Consider the following 17167-nt stretch of genomic DNA (forward strand, 5'->3'; position numbering starts at 1 on the left):
GTGAACCTGAACCAATTCCAAGGGCCGAAAATAAAACTTAAAGGGGTATTACCAACTGAAATACTATTTTTATAGCATATAGAACATACAGTATATATCATAAATGTCTAGTTACACTTCTAGTACTCCCATCTAACGGGAAAATACATGAAAGATACATGTGAGCAGCCACAAGACATAGATATACATGTCTGTTACCAGATGATTGGGGGCCGCACAGAATGGTATCGAGGGCCGCATGTGGCCCCCGGGCCGCAGGTTGTGCATCCCTGCTCTAAAACATTAGGGGCGAGGGTCTGCTGCTGAGCTGACCCTCAAACACTAGGAGCGAGGGCAGCCTAATAAGCATGTTGATATGATTGAGGAGGAGGACGAGAAAAGGAAGATTGAACCATATAGCCTTTTTTGAGGTGGAAAGGGTGCATGGGAATACAGTGTATTCAATACACCATAAAAGCCACATTTAAATTGCCTTTTGTTTAGAAGCTTTCCTCTGGTGGAGTAGAGAAGTCAGGGGCAATCCAGGCCTGGTTAATTTTGATAAGAGTCAACCTGTCAGCATTTTCAGTTGACAGGTGGATGCGCTTATCAGTTATGCCCACATCAGCACTAAATATCCGCTCTGACAAAACACTGGCAGCAGGGCAGGCCAGCACCTCCAAGGCATAGAGCGCCAGTTCATGCCACTTGTCCAGCTTGGACACCAAATAGTTGTAGGGCACAGAGAGAGATCACTTAGGACGCCGACACGGTCTGCTTCACCATCTTCCACAACTTTTTCCTCCTTGCAACACTAGGCCACGCATCAGGGTGAGGGTGCTAGCGGGATGTCATGAAACTGTCCCATGCCTTGGAGAGTGTTGCCCTGCCTCTGTTGGAACTGGTGTGTGTTCCCCTGGAACTGGTGGGTGTTCCCCTGGAACTGGTGTGTGAACTACGCACTCTGCCGCCAGCTGGAAATTTTTGGAGCAATTTTTCCACAAGGACCTTGTGGTATTGCACCATTTTGCTAGTCCTCTCCACCACAGGAATGAGAGATGAGAAGTTACCTTTGTAGCGGGGGTCGAGAAGGGTGAACAACCAGTAATCGGTGTTGGCCAAAATGCAAATAACGCGAGGGTCAGGGGAAAGGCAGCATAACAAAGTCAGCCATGAGTGTCAGAGTCCCAACAGACAAGACTTCGCTGTCCTCAATCTCCTCATCCTCTTCGGGCCAATCCACGCTGAACAGATGGAATAAACCTGCTATGGGTACTACCCTCTGTAGCAGAGGCAACAGTCTCCTGATGATCCTCCTCATCATCCAATTCGCACTAAGACGAACTGAGGGTGGTCTGGCTATCACCCTGTGCACTGTCTTCCCCCATTTCCACCTCTTCCACATGCAAAGCGTCCGCCTTCATTGTGAGCAGCGAGCGTTTCAGTAGACACAGAAGTGGGATGGTTACGCTGATAATAGCGGCATCTCCGCTCACCATCTGTGTCGATTCCATAAAGTTACGTAAAACCTCACAGAGGTCAGACATCCATGCCCACTCATCGCTTGTGAAGAGCAGAAGATGACTGGATAAGCGACGACCATGTTGTAGCTGGTATTCCACTACTGCCCTCTGCTGCTCACAAAGCCTGGCCAACATGTGGAACGTGGAGTTCCAGCACATGCTCACGTCGCACAACAGTCGGTGAGCTGGCAATTGCAAGCCCTGCTGCAGAGTTGCCAGACCAGCTGCTGGCAAACAACTTTTTTTTTTTTTTAACGAGTGTTTGCTTGTTTATTGGGTAATCTGTGGCAGTATCACACAGGCAGATCATCACTAAAGAACATTCCTACTAACGCTTGTTAGCGATAATCTGCCAAACTATCGCTAGGTGTTATACAGCCCTTATTCTAATTTAAAACATTAGGGAAGGTCCAACCCAGGGGCGTAAACAACCAAGCATCCTCTCAGTTTTAGGCCTCATGCACACGACCGTTGTGTGCATCCGTGGCCGTTGTGCTGTTTTCCGTTTTTTTTTCACGGACCCATTGACTTTGGCCTCATGCACAAGACCGTTGTGTGCATCCGTGGCCGTTTTTTTTTCACGGACCCATTGACTTTCAATGGGTCCGTTGAAAAATCGGAAAATGCACCGTTTGGCAGCCGCATCCGTGATCCGTGTTTCCTGGCCGTGAAAAAAATATGACCTGTCCTATTTTTTTCACGGCCAATGGTTCACGGACCCATTCAAGTCAATGGGTCAGTGAAAAATCACGGATGCACACAAGATTGTCATCCGTGTCCGTGATCCGTGTCCGTTTTTTCCTATCATTTCAAAGGCAAACTTGACTTAGATTTTTTTTTCATTTTTCATGCCCGTGGATCCTCCAACAATCAAGGAAGACCCACGGAAGAAAAAACGGACACGGATCACGGAACAACGGAACCCCGTTTTGCGGACCGTGAAAAAATACTGTCGTGTGCATGAGGCCTTTCAATGGGTCCGTGGAAAAATCGGAAAATGCACCGTTTGGCAGCCGCATCCGTGATCCGTGTTTCCTGGCCGTGAAAAAAATATGACCTGTCCTATTTTTTTCACGGCCAACGGTTCACGGACCCATTCAAGTCAATGGGTCCGTGAAAAATCACGGATGCACACAAGATTGTCATCCGTGTCCGTGATCCGTGTCCGTTTTTTCCTATCATTTCAATGGCAAACTTGACTTAGATTTTTCTTTCATTTTTCATGTCCGTGGATCCTCCAAAAAACAAGGAAGACACACGGACGAAAAAACGGTCACGGATCACGGAACAACGGAACCCCGTTTTTGCGGACCTTAAAAAAAAACCGGTCGTGTGCATGAGGCCTTAGGCTACATTCACACGTCAGTATTTTTCTATAATCCGAATTTCGCAAAAAACGGAAACATGTATACATTTCAATAATCAAATAAAGTTGTTTGGATTTCTTTGAAAAAAAAAAAAAAAAAAAGATTTGCTATGTGTTTCCAGGAACGGATTCCGCAAAAAAACGGAAGACATACGGAATGACATCCGAATGTCTTCCGTTTTTTTTTGCGGAACCATTGACTTTGCATTGTACCAGGATCCGATTTTTCAGGAACATAATAGGACATGTTTTATATTTAAACGGACATGCGGAACGGAACAACGGAAACGTTGTGCTGTCCGATTTTTTCCAGGACCCATTGAAAATGAATGGGTCCTGATCTGGTCCTGATCTGTTCCGCAAAAAACGGAACAGATCAGGAAAGAAAAAACGGACGTGTGAATGGACCCTAACTCTGTGGGACTGCCGGAGATAGTGGAATACAAGTTCTCTGCTATCTGTCAAAGTCCTATAGAGGTGAAAAGAGCTGCAGCTCACATGCATGAACCCTGCTTCATTCAAACATGGGACAAAAGGCCCCCAATCCTTTGAATGGCGTTAGAAACTAGCTGTTGGACCCTGGCTGATCAGACACATATCCCTTTATCCTGTGGATATGGGGAATACATTTGTAATAAGACAACCTTTTTAAAAGGTAAATCCAACTATAGACATTTATGGCATTATCACAGAATACACCATAAACGTCTGATAGGTGTGGGTGCCACAAACCTTGGCTTCTCTTGTAAATCCGATAAAAAATAAACTGGAGACAATGGCGCACATATCTGCAGCAACCTCTACTTTCATCCCCCCCCCCCAGGAGGCACCACTTGTCTCACCATGTGGGACAGGGTCAGCAACTCCCATTTTGGATCGGTGCAGATCCCACACAGACCTTTATAGCATATTCTGTGGCTGTCTGTAATGGGAATAACCCTAAGAAAAATGGAATACCTAAACATAAGAAATTTCAACCGGGACTTTATGCTCTAACATTTCATGAACTCTCCTGATTGGGTCAACTTTCTAGGTGTACCCTTATCTATTAAAAAAAAAAAAAAAAAAAAAAAAAATGTAAGTTACTAACACGTTTCGTGACATAAAAACTCTGTTGACAATTTTTGCTTTGTACACTAACCAGGAAGTGCTAACACATAAGGTCCAGAAGATTAAACAGTCGCCAATAGAAAAATTGGATAGGTATGGCAAATTGCAGATAAAATATTAATGTGCATAAAATGTATTGGAGGTGGACAGTTTTTATGCCAAAAAGCAGCAGTGAACGTCAGGATCCGGTGAATTCTGCCAGACTGTTCTCAGCTGGAACAGCCCACCGGATCCGTTAAATGCAAATGTGAGCCTACCCTAAATTAGGTAAAGCTGTCTGAAAACAGGCACCATTGTCATCCATGTCTATCAGGAAACAAAAAGATCAGCAGATGCACACGTGTGCACACCCTTATGCTGGCCACAAGTTTATTGTCTTCACACCACAAGTGTCATGAAGATTCCCACAAGAACGCCACACATACTTACAAACCTGAAAGTCAATAAAGCCAGCCTCGTAATAACTAGTACTTACTAATTCACAGCACTTTAGTCTGCGTTCAGTGTCTTCCAGTAAGGTCTACATGAATGTCAAGCACAAGACAAATATTTACACCCATGTAATTGCTGTTTACCCACGCACGTCTATAGCCATGCTCCAGGAAAGGGCGTGAGAGAAGATTAATCATGTTTAATAACGTCTGATGTCAAAACCTAATATACCTATGGAAGAGCTCAAAATCCACAACGGTCACTTATGGCGTATTTGTAGCAGATTTTTACTGTGGGTTCTAATACCAAATTACAGAACCAAAAGGTGCAATGCTTTGGTTTGACTTTGCATTGAATCTTTTGGAGAGTGGCGTAGTTATATGAGGTGAGGGAGGACTAGGAATGAGAAGAAGACCTGCCATAGGTTCCTGGAGCTTTCTTCCAGGGAGTTTAGTTTAGTCACATCAATAAGCGGATAAATCAGCTGATACATGACACATTTTAGTGCACACAGAACGCAAACAATAAAACATAAAAAATGACTTTGTAAAGAGAACACACAAGAATCCCGCACCCAAAACATACATAAATTACAGCATTTACATAGTCTGCAGGTGAAAAGTGAAAAGATAACGTGACCACACTAATTGGGGGGTATTTATCATAAGGAGAATTTTGAAGTCAACAAGTTGAGTCTGTGTTGGCAGCGTACTTTATGTCAAATTGATCAAATGTCTCATGTTGTTTAATAAATTTGCCTCATCCTTAATACTAACACATTAGTCTAGAAAAGCTACTCCAGTTTTTCTACTCCACCCTTCACCTCCAGATGGCGACTTTTTTTTTTTTTTTTTGCACCTTTTAAAAAAAAGTCTCATTGATAAATCTGGAGTGAAACTCATTTCATAGCGGATTACACACACTTTTCAACTCGCACTCAGATTTCAAACCTGGAGTGATTAGTATAAAAATGCAAAAAGCCCTATCTTGCAACTTTCTGAAGCCAGAAACCTGGAGTGAAGGGATGATAAATCAGGGCCATTCTATGTAGATTGGTAAAGTGCAGCAAGGAACGTGCACAAGGATTCTTTACCCACATTAAAAGGGTTTTCAGCAGATCATCTGTTTGAGAAGGCACTGGCACTCACAGTAGTGCTACAACATTGTCTCTGCTCACCAAGCACAGCACCGGCCATTTACTAGCTGCAGTGCTTGGTATTGCAGTTCAGCCCCATTCACTTCAATAGAGCAGAGCTGCGCCTAGGCCATGTGATCAATGAACGTGACGTCACATGGCTTATGGAAAGCTGGGAGAAACCTGTGGCACTACTGCGAGTGCATTCTCAAACAGCTGATCGGCGGGAGTCCAGAGTGTCAGACCACCACCAATCAGATAGATAGGTCATCATCATCATCATCATCATCATCATCATCAGTAAAAATCTCTCAGAAGACCCCTTTAATGATCTGTTCAGACAAACTGTGATCCCCTACATTGGGTTCTCTCTGTGCCAGAACTGGCAAAAAGTTACTGTGCCAGCAGAAAAATGTGTCTGTCAAAATTTGCAAGTTTTGACTTAATCCACTGAGCTATCTGTACGTCAGAAATGAAAGGTAAGCAACTATATTGCATTGCTTTAGTAGGTACCATCCTGTGTTAATGGATGCTACACTCTACTGATAATATCAAACATGCCCTATTTTAAGAGTAATACTCCTTATAAATAAGTATGAGAGTGAATATAGCTAGCTGGTTCGCAACTGGGCAATAGTAAAGATAAGCTACTTGCAGTCTGGAGTAAGAACTGGATTACGTTATAGTGGTGGGGAAATGCTGAGGTTTCTAATGTAGTACTTTTTTAAAATCTGGGTTAAAAAGCCGCAAATGTCCTAAAATAAAGTACTCATTCGCCAGTCTTTGCTTACAGGCTGTCAGCAGTAACGAGCTGTGCAGTAAAGCCGGCATCAAAAAGAACAACTACAAAAACGATGGCAATTAAAGAGGCAATATAACAAGCAAGCTCCTCTTTGTGTAGTTACTTACTGATTGCCAGGCCAAGCACTCCATGATCATGTGTTCACAGCGCTCAAGGTGTTTGATCATGTCTTTCGTTAGACTTGGTTCGGCTTTAATAAAGCTCTCGATCACCTTGAAAAAGTCAAATGCTTTCTGTTGAAAGACACTGAGAATCCATGGGAAGGATATGGCACTTTCTGAATTTGACAAACTTTGAAAAAGGTTTCCTATTAGAAATAATAAATAAAAATAAAATAAGACATCATAGAAGTGGTTTGAGAGCATTAGTCCTCTAAAAAAAACTCGCTCAAAGACTAGAAAAAGATGGCCGCTTTATTACAAAAACAGTTTTAAGCCTGTCTATGGGTTGTGTCTGGTACTGCAGCTGCGGCGCAGATCTTGGAAGAATGCAGCCATATTTTTCCAGTCATGTAGAACCCTTTAAAGAACAACTTCTTGACAAAGTTTTACAAGCCAGACAACTCCTTAAGGCCTCATGCACACAACCGCATTTTTGGTCTGCATGCGATCTGCATTTTTATTTGCTGTTCAGACGGGGAGCGATTTATGCATCAGTGTGCTTTCCGCATACGTGCAGCTATTATTCAAGTTATAGAAAATGTCCTACTCTTGTCCTTTTTGCAGACAAGAATAGCCACTTTCATATTAGGGACCAAGGAAAGTGCAGGATGCAAGAGGCTGGTATCCGTATTTTGTGGATCTGCTGTTTCCGGACCTCAAAATACATATGGTAATGTGCATGAGGCCTTAAATATACAAGATGCAGTAGGAGTGAGCACTGCCATTAAAAGCGTACAAACTAAAGCATACATGAAATGGAGTAAAGTAGTTCACAAAAGGACTTTGCAATAGTTACTAAAGAGGTAGTCTAATACAGATCATATCATCCGAAGTGGAGGTCATTTCTGGGATATTACATGGATGGTCTATACACACGACATGCCATTAATATACTGTGCAGTTTGTTACCTCAGCGCTGCCCGCATAAAAATCCCAGAAAACCCCTCACTGTTTAAAAACCATCTGTCAGCAATGAGAAACACTATTAAGCCAGTCATACTAAGAAAACTGCGTATATACATATACACACACACATACATATATACACACACACACAGTGCTGCAAATTTTGACTTAAAGTAACTTTAATTATTTGACGGGAAATTACATAGGTGTCTCCTAAAAGATAATAAGACGATGTACAAGAGGCATTATTGTGGAAAAAAACCTGTTCTCAGCTTTTATTTGCAATTGAGCAAAAAATACAAGATGTTCAGCACTGTGGAAAATCTCAGAGGACGTGGTCGGAAGCCAAAAGTGACACCTGTGCTGGCCAGGAGGATAGTTCAAGAGGTAAAAAGGATCCAAGGATCACCACCAAGGCCATTCTGGTGAATCTGGGCTCTGCTGGTGGCAATGTCTCAAGGCAGACAATCCAACGGACACTGCACACTGCTGGGTTCCACTTCTCCAGATAAAGCACACAAAAGTTCGCTTGGCCTTTGCAAAAGCTCATCTGGACAAAGAAGAAGGCTTCTGGTCTTCTGTGTTATGGTCAGTTGAAACAAAAATTGAATTGTTTGGTCACAATGATGTTTCCTTCATTTGGCGTAAAAAAGGAGAAGCCTTCAACCCAAAGAACACCATCCCAACTGTCAAACATGGTGGTGGGAACCTAATGCTTTGAGGGTGTTTTTCAGCCAATGGACCAGGGAACCTAATCACAGTAAACGGCACCATGAAAAAAGAGCAATACATGAGAATTCTCAACAACAACATCAGGCCGTCTGCCGAGAATCTTGGCCTTGGGCACCAGTGGGCATTTCAGCATGACAATGGCCAAAAACACAGCAAAAGTGGTGAAGAAATGGTTAGCAGACAACAACATTAATGTTTTGTAGTAGCCCAGCCAGAGTCCAGACTTGAATCCAATTGAGAAAAAGACCCTCCAACCTGAAAGATTTGGAATTCATTGCTAAAGATGAATGGGCAAAAATACCTGTGGAGACATGCAAAAAGCGGGTCTGCAATTATAGGAAGCGTTTGATTGCTCTAATAGCCAATAAAGGCTTTTCTATTGATTATTGAGAAGGGTATGAATAATTTTGGACTGGACACTTTTTGCTCAAATGCAAATAAAAGCTGAGAAATGTTTTTTTTTCCCACAATAATGCCTCTTGTACATCGTCTTATTATCTTTTGGGAGACACCTATGTCATTTCCGGTCAAAAAATTACTTGCTGGTTGAATAAAAGTAACTTTAAAGGGACACTGACCGGCTCAATTAGCATATTTAGGTATATATATATATATATATATATATATATATATATATATATGTCAGTACAGGTCTTCTAAAGTCTATTAAAATCATCTAAGTAGCCCTCCTGTCCACCTTATAAATACAGAAATATAAAGTTTTATAACCTGCTTGTCTGGTCACCAATCTGCCCAAGGGGCAGCGTTTCATGTCAAAATGCGCCCAGCCAGCCGCTCCCAACTGCAGTTCTGAAGCCCCGCCCAGCTCATCAATATTCACTTCGCTGGGCGGCGGCTACAACTCTCCCGACTCACGATCCTCTGGGCACGTCCTCCGTCCAATCTTCATGCGCCCGGCCGGGGTCACATCACGCCTGCGTACAGAGCAGCCTCTGCTTTATGCGCATGCGCCGAGCACTTGAGTCGGGAGAGTTGTAGCCGCCGCCCAGCTAAGTGAATATTGATGAGCTGGGCGGGGCTTCAGAACGGCAGTTGGGAGCGGCTGGCTGGGCGCATTTTCACATGAAACGCCGCCTCTTGGGCAGATTGGTGACCGGACAAGCAGGTTATAAAACTTTATATTTCGGTATTTATAAAGTGGACAGGGGGGCTACTTAGATGATTTTAATAGACTTTAGAAGACCTGTACTGACATATATATACCCAAATATGCTAATTGGGCCTGTCAGTGTCCATTTAAGTCAAAATTTGCCAGGGGTATGAATAATTATGGGCAGCACTGTATATGCCAATGACCTAACTGGAGCACCAAGGGGCTGGCCAGAACCCTTGGTGCACCAGTTTGTTACACCCCCTCCAGCTTTAGTCCCTTCTCCAGGATTGACACGACTAGTCCTCTAGAGCCTGCTCCTGCTGTGCTCCAAGCAACGCAGACCAAAACAGTGCAGACACAAGATGACAAGTCTCAATACTTGCTCAGTTTAAATTATCGCTGCTTGGAGATCAGCAGAACAAACACTGAGCAAGCGTCAAGACCAGAAGGTACAGAGCAGGCAGGAGAATATAGGCGACAGCAGCTGGCACTGGAAGACTAGCCTGTCAATACAGGGGAACAGGGAAGGGACTGAAGCTGAAGGACGTGTAACAAACAGGTGCTCCTAGGGTTCTGGCCAGATCCTCGGTGCTCCAATTTTGTCATTTGCATATACATAAATAAAAATGCAGTTATCAGTAATTGAGCCATAAGAGTCATAATATGTATCCCTGGTTTAATAAGGTTGATCATGCCGATAGATGCTCTTTAACGGGACTGTGTCACCCACATTTTTTCCTGACACTTAAAACCAAATAGTGGCACAAATCCCTTTTTTTCTTACTTGCTTTTAGATATTTTTTTTTATCCATTTACGGAACATGATCATGGGGGCTGACATCTTACCAGAGCTGCTCTTAGCAGTATTTAGATATATGCTTTACAGCAGCAGCTTTAAGCTGTGATATCACCTATTGTGAATGGAGGATCCTGTGTTATCTACATATTGCTGATATCTGTGATTGTAATCCTGCCTGTGATAAGCAGATGACTGCAGTAAAGTGATCTGTGCAGAAGAGGAAGTAGAGCTCATTATTAGGTTAGGTCATTAGTGGCAAGTGTGATAGCTACATGATTTTATGGTTTTTGTGTATGTGTATGTGTATATATATATATATATATATATATATATATATATATATATATATATATATATATATATATATATATATACAGACGTGGACAAAATTGTTGGTACCCTTTGGTCAATGAAAGAAAAAGTCACAATGGTCACAGAAATAACTTTAATCTGACAAAAGTAATAATAAATTAAAATTCTATAAATGTTAACCAATGAAAGTCAGACATTGTTTTTCAACCATGCTTCAACAGAATTATGTAAAAAAATAAACTCATGAAACAGGCATGGACAAAAATGATGGTACCCCTAACTTAATATTTTGTTGCGCAACCTTTTGAGGCAATCACTGCAATCAAACGCTTCCTGTAACTGTCAATGAGACATCTGCACCTCTCAGCAGGTATTTTGGCCCACTCCTCATGAGCAAACTGCTCCAGTTGTGTCCGGTTTGAAGGGTGCCTTTTCCAGACTGCATGTTTCAGCTCCTTCCAAAGATGCTCAATAGGATTGAGGTCAGGGCTCATAGAAGGCCACTTTAGAATAGTCCAATTTTTTCCTCTTAGCCATTCTTGGGTGTTTTTAGCGGTGTGTTTTGGGTCATTGTCCTGTTGCAAGACCCATGACCTGCGACTGAGACCAAGCTTTCTGACACTGGCTAGTACATTTCTCTCTAGAATTCCTTGATAGTCTTGAGATTTCATTGTACCCTGCACAGATTCAAGACACCCTGTGCCAGACGCAGCAAAGCAGCCCCAGAACATAACAGAGCCTCCTCCATGTTTCACAGTAGGGACAGTGTTCTTTTCTTGATATGCTTCATTTTTTCGTCTGTGAACATACAGCTGATGTGCCTTGGCAAAAACTTCGATTTTTGTCTCATCTGTCCACAGGACATTCTCCCAGAAGCTTTGTGGCTTGTCAACATGTAGTTTGGCATATTCCAGTCTTGCTTTTTTATGATTCGTTTTCAACAATGGTGTCCTCCTTGGTCGTCTCCCATGTAGTCCACTTTGGCTCAAACAACGACGGATGGTGCGATCTGACACTGATGTTCCTTGAGCATGAAGTTCACCTTGAATCTCTTTAGAAGTCTTTCTAGGCTCTTTTGTTACCATTCGGATTATCCGTCTCTTAGATTTGTCATCAATTTTCCTCCTGCGGCCACGTCCAGGGAGGTTGGCTACAGTCCCATGGATCTTAAACTTATGAATAATATGTGCAACTGTACTCACAGGAACATCTAGTTGCTTGGAGATGGTCTTATAGCCTTTACCTTTAACATGCTTGTCTATAATTTTCTTTCTGATCTCTTGAGACAGCTCTTTCCTTTGCTTCCTCTGGTCCATGTCGAGTGTGGTACACACCATATCACCAAACAACACAGTGATTACCTGGAGCCATATATATAGGCCCAATGGCTGATTACAAGGTTGTAGACACCTGTGATGCTAATTAGTGGACACACCTTGAATTAACATGTCCCTTTGGTCACATTATGTTCTGTGTTTTCTAGGGGTACCATCATTTTTGTCCATGCCTGTTTCATGAGTTTATTTTTTTACATAATTCTGTTGAAGCATGGTTGAAAAACAATGTCTGACTTTCATTGGTTAACATTTATAGAATTTTAATTTATTATTACTTTTGTCAGATTAAAGTTATTTCTGTGACCATTGTGACTTTTTCTTTCATTGACCAAAGGGTACCAACAATTTTGTCCACGTCTGTATATATATATGTATATATACGAAAAAAGGGCAGCACTCCAACAAGTAAAAGATGAAAAAATTCTTTAATTACCCATATGGGACAAGCTTGTCCCATATGGGTAATTAATGAATTTTTTCATCTTTTACTTGTTGGAGTGCTGCCCTTTTTTCGTTATTTTATCTATTTGGATTGGCTTTTATCCACATTGGGCCAGTTGCACCCACATTTTTTTCATCGACGGTGCTGCCACTGAACATAGATTATTTATTTATATATATATATATATATATATATATATATATATATATATATATATATATATATAAATAATCTATCTATATCTTACCACCCAAAATTATTTAAAGGGCATACGTCAGCAGATTTGTACCTACGAAACTGTCTGACCTGTAGCATGCTAGCAGACTTGGCAACTGAAGACATCTGTGTTGGTCCCATGGTCATATGTGCCCGCATTGCTGATAAAAGAACTTTTAATTTATGAAAATGAGCCACTAGGAGCAATGGCTTTACCCCTAGAGACTCTGCTCTGTCTGCAACTGCCGTGCCCTTTCCACTTTCATTGATGGGGCCAGAAAGTGTAAACATCATCACATGTGTCTGGTCCTGTTGCAGAGAGAGCAGAGCCTCTATGTGTAACTGCGATACCCCCGTTGCTCTTAGAGGCTAATTTGCATATATTAATACATTATTTTTCTCAGCAATGATGGCACGTATGAACATGGGACCAACACAGATGCCTTCAGCTGACAACTGCACATGCCAGAAATCAGCAGTTTCATAGGTACAAATTTGCTGACAGATGCCCTTTAAAAATATGTTTAACATAAAAACATGACACATTCCCTTTAACCCCTTGAGGACAGGTGATTTTTCATTTTTGGATTTTCGTTTTTTACTCCCTGCCTTCCAGAAGCCATAACTTTTTATTTTACTGTTTACATATGAGGGCATGTTTTTTTGCGGGACAAGTTTTTCTTTCTAATGCCATTATTTTATATTGCATACAATGTAGCGGGAGGCTGGAAAAACAATTCCAAATTGAGCAAAATTGGAAAAAAAAAAACAGTTCTGCCACAGCTTTATAGGTGTCGTTTTTTACAGTATTCCCTATATAGTAAAATTGATCTGTTACCCGATTACAGAATTACTACATTTGTTTAGTTTTTCTTGCATTTTAATAATTTAAAAAAATGTAAAACTTAAATAAAAAATTTATTTCTTTGTTGCTTTGCCATATTCTGACCCCATAACTTTTATCGTAACATCTACAGGGCTGTGTAAGGACTCATTTTTCTCAGGGCGATCTGCAGTTTTTATTGATATCATTTTAGAATGTGTATGACACTTTGATCACTTTTCATTCATTCTTTTGTTTGTTTTTTTGTAGGTGAAGTAACAAATAGTTTAGGTGCAGTGCAAATGATCTTTTTTTTTATTATGGAAAAAGGGGGGCGTGATAAGAATTTTTATATTTTTTAATTATTTTAATTTTTCCTTTTTTTAAAAATATTTTAAGCCCACTTAGGGGACTTGAACATGTGATTGTTAGACTGCTTACCCCATAGACATTTAATACGTTCCTATGAAGCCTTGCCACAAGCAACTGGAAATACTTCCTAAATATAAAACCCCACCCTCACATTCCCTATGATAGCCACATACCTGAAAGCTAAGGTACTTCATGTACACAATGCACTGGCACTCTAACCTCAATGTACAGTACATACTATATAATTTCTACAGAATAAGGGGGAAGCTGTACACACCTCAGTGTCGCTGCATTTGATTCCAAACATTTTATTTAAAGAGGACCTTTCACCGATTATTACATTGTGAACTAAGTATACAGACATGTAGAGCGGCGCCCGGGGATCTCACTGCACTTACTATTATCCCTGGGCGCCGCTCCGTTCTCCTGCTATGCCGTCCGGTATCTCCGCTCACTAAGTTATAGTAGGAGGAGTCTGCCCTTGTTCTTCTGTAGCGCTGGCCAATCACATTGCAAAGCTCACAGCCTGGGAGAAAATAACCTCCCAAGCTGTGAGCTCTGCGCTGTGATTGGCCAGTGCTAGAGCAGAACAAGGGCAGACTCCGCCTACCATAACTTAGTGACTGAAATCTCCGCCTACTATAACTTAGTAAGCGGAGATACCGAAGGGCATAGTGGGAGAACGGAGCGGCGCCCAGGGATAACAGTAAGTGCAGTGAGATCCCCGGGCGCCGCTCTCCATGTCTGTATACTTAGTTCACATTGTCATAAAGGTCCTCTTTAAGATCTAGCATATAAAAGCAAATACAGAATATCATGCATCCTTTTACTTACTTCTGTAAGTAGCCACGACCACTTCAACAGCACAAGCCAACAGACATGTATGAAAAGTATCATTATTTAACAACCTGCTATAGTAAAAGAAATAAAAAACAATGTAAGAAAAGCAAATAGACCCAAATCATTTCAAAATATGCGCAGGCTACACGACTGATGACCTTTCCTCAAAATAGGTCATCAACATCAGATTGTTAGTAATGGCGCTGCTTCTCCTTAAAAATTACATGAGCATCATCTTGCTTGTTGAGGCAGCGCAGTACAACTACAACTGCTAATCCTAAATAGCTGATTGGCTTAAAGTGTCAGAATTGGACCCCGGACGATCTAGTATTCGTGATTAGTGATGAGCCAAGTACTGAAAAATTTGATTCGGCTGCTTCACAGAGTTTAAAAAATAAATTAAAAAAATGTGCTTTGCGACTAACTACTTTGTCACGAAGCGCATTTCTTTGTAAGTAGTGGGTGCAATGACAGGGAGCAGCGATTGCGCCACTCCCCGTCATTGTACCCCTCAGATCCCACGTTCATAGCTCATAGCGGCATCTGACAGTAATAACAGAGTGTAAAATAAAATAAATAATTAAAATCATACTTACCTCATCCAATTGATCTCCACGGCCATCTTGATTGAAGATCTAGCGCAGCCCGTGATGACGTCATCACGACGGCCGGTGTGGTCATATGTCACCACTCACAGGATTTTGTGCAAGATTTTCATTCAAGATGGTGGTGGCTAACACGTTGTGAAGATCAAATAGATGAGGTAAGTATGATATTTTTAATTTTTTTATCACCATTCAGGGAAAATATTCTGAGAATTTTCCCTGGACTTCGCTTTTAGTATAGGTCATCAATACTGTAGAGCTGCACAACCCTTTTTAAACTCCCTCTTTCTCCAGCATCTCTTTCTTTGCAGTGCTGGTCTGGTCTTGCTGCCACGGTTCGTTTACAAGTAGCAGTGGTGACATGTTTGTATAGGGTGTCCTCTGTTTTCAGATGTAGACCACTGGAGGACATTGATTGGCTGCAGCAGTCACATACTGCATACCAACAGTATGTAAACAAGCAGCGACAGGAGGACCTGCACCACAAAGAATGTTGTTGGAAAGAGGATCTGTTATTTTAGGCAATTTGAGACCCTTTTAAGAATAGGTGTGCACACAGGGATTTAAAGAACACCAAAAGTAAAAGATCTGTCCAGCTTTAGAACTTCCTGTACCAGGCAGAACACAACACGCCCTAGATTAATGCTGTTGCTAGATTAATACATAGTAACATAGTATATAAGGCCGAAAAAAGACATTTGTCCATACAGTTCCGCCTGTTATCCTGCAAGATTATCCAGAGGAAGGCAAAAAAAAAAAAAAAGGTACAAGCCAATTTTCCCCACTTAGGCCTCTTTCACATGGGCGTCGCGTGTGAGGGCCGGAGAGAAAGCGGGTGCGTTACTATATAGCAGTGATGGTGAACCTTTTAGAGACGAGTGCCCAAACTGCAACCAAATACCCACTTATTTAGTGCAAAGTGCCAACACGGCAATTTAACCTGAATACCAATATAGTATATCTTCCATGTACTTTATCATTTAGCTATAATAGCTTAATAGCCTACATACAATGCATTGCCTGTGCTCTTCATAGTGCGTCCTGCGCTGATGAATGGCAGGAAAAGTCTAAAGCATATTGGTACGCCATAGACTTTTTCCAAGGCGCGGGTGCCCACAGAGAGGGCTCTGAGTGCCGCCTCTGGCACCCGTGCCATAGGTTCGCCATCACTGCTATATAGGATCATATATAGCAGTGATGGCTAACCTTGGCACTCCAGCTGTGGTGAAAGTACGACTCCCAGCATGCTCCATTTATTTATATACAGTTCTGAGAGCAGCCAAGCAAGGGGGGCATCTTGGGAGTTGTAGTTTTACCACAGCTGGAGTGCCAAGGTTAGCCATCACTGCTATATAGTAACGGTCCACCAGATCATATACTCCTAAACATAAAAAAGAGTTTCTATGATTGTGAACTCACTAGTGATCTCACGTTCGATTTATGGGACCCTATACAGCACTGATTTAAGAGTTTACAGCCCCGTAATGTGCAGTGTGAGGAATATCCTTTTAGGATCATTAGAGGATTTGCACCATTATTTATATACTCCTAAACATAAAGGAGTTCTAATGGTAGGGTGTTATTAGGAATCAACATAATAGAGTTTGATATACTCCAATTCACCCCATCAAGCCTATTCGTGTGGAGATTTAATTTTAATATTATCGAATAAAGAGTTTTTTACGTACTTTAGATAGGCAGTAAAATACTTTTTTTGAGTAGTACGTCTACAGGATTATTACCCAGTGTTTTACCATTTAGTATGTATGGGTGATTTGAATTATTCCTTCCCATGTGCATAACCTTACATTTGTCAGTGTTTAAACCTCATCTGCCACTTCTCTGCCCAAGCCTCTAATCTATCCAGATCCATCTGTAGCTGTATATTGTCCTCTTCAGTGTTAATTACTTTTAGTGTCATCTGCAAAAATTGATATTTTACTGTGCAAGCCTTCTACAAGATCATTAATAAATATATTGAAGATAGGGCCCAATACTGACCCCAGAGGTACTCCGCTAGTGACCGTGACCAAATCTGAATGTGTACCATTAATAACCACCATCTGTTATTTATTATTGAGGCAGTTACTTGCCCACATACAGAAGTTTTCTCCCAGTCCGAGCACTCTCATTTTATATACTAACTTACCGGCCTATAGTT

General features: G+C 41.5%; 1 protein-coding gene across 3 annotated transcripts in view; it reads right to left on the bottom strand.

Annotated features, from left to right (window-relative positions):
* The window catches only part of RB1 (RB transcriptional corepressor 1), a 286970-nt gene that overhangs the window by 148433 nt on the left and 121370 nt on the right, over positions 1-17167 (bottom strand). For 2 of the 3 annotated variants that reach the window (XM_044288473.1, XM_044288472.1), the window contains exons 16-17: positions 14396-14472; positions 6455-6654 (exon numbers count right to left, since the gene is read on the bottom strand). In XM_044288473.1, coding sequence (XP_044144408.1) covers positions 6455-6654; positions 14396-14472 — 277 coding nt within the window. The remainder of the gene's footprint in view (positions 1-6454; positions 6655-14395; positions 14473-17167) is intronic. The other variant, XM_044288474.1, reaches the window with a different exon arrangement.

The sequence above is a fragment of the Bufo gargarizans genome, chromosome 3 (assembly GCF_014858855.1).
Source record: "Bufo gargarizans isolate SCDJY-AF-19 chromosome 3, ASM1485885v1, whole genome shotgun sequence".
NCBI lineage: Eukaryota > Metazoa > Chordata > Amphibia > Anura > Bufonidae > Bufo > Bufo gargarizans.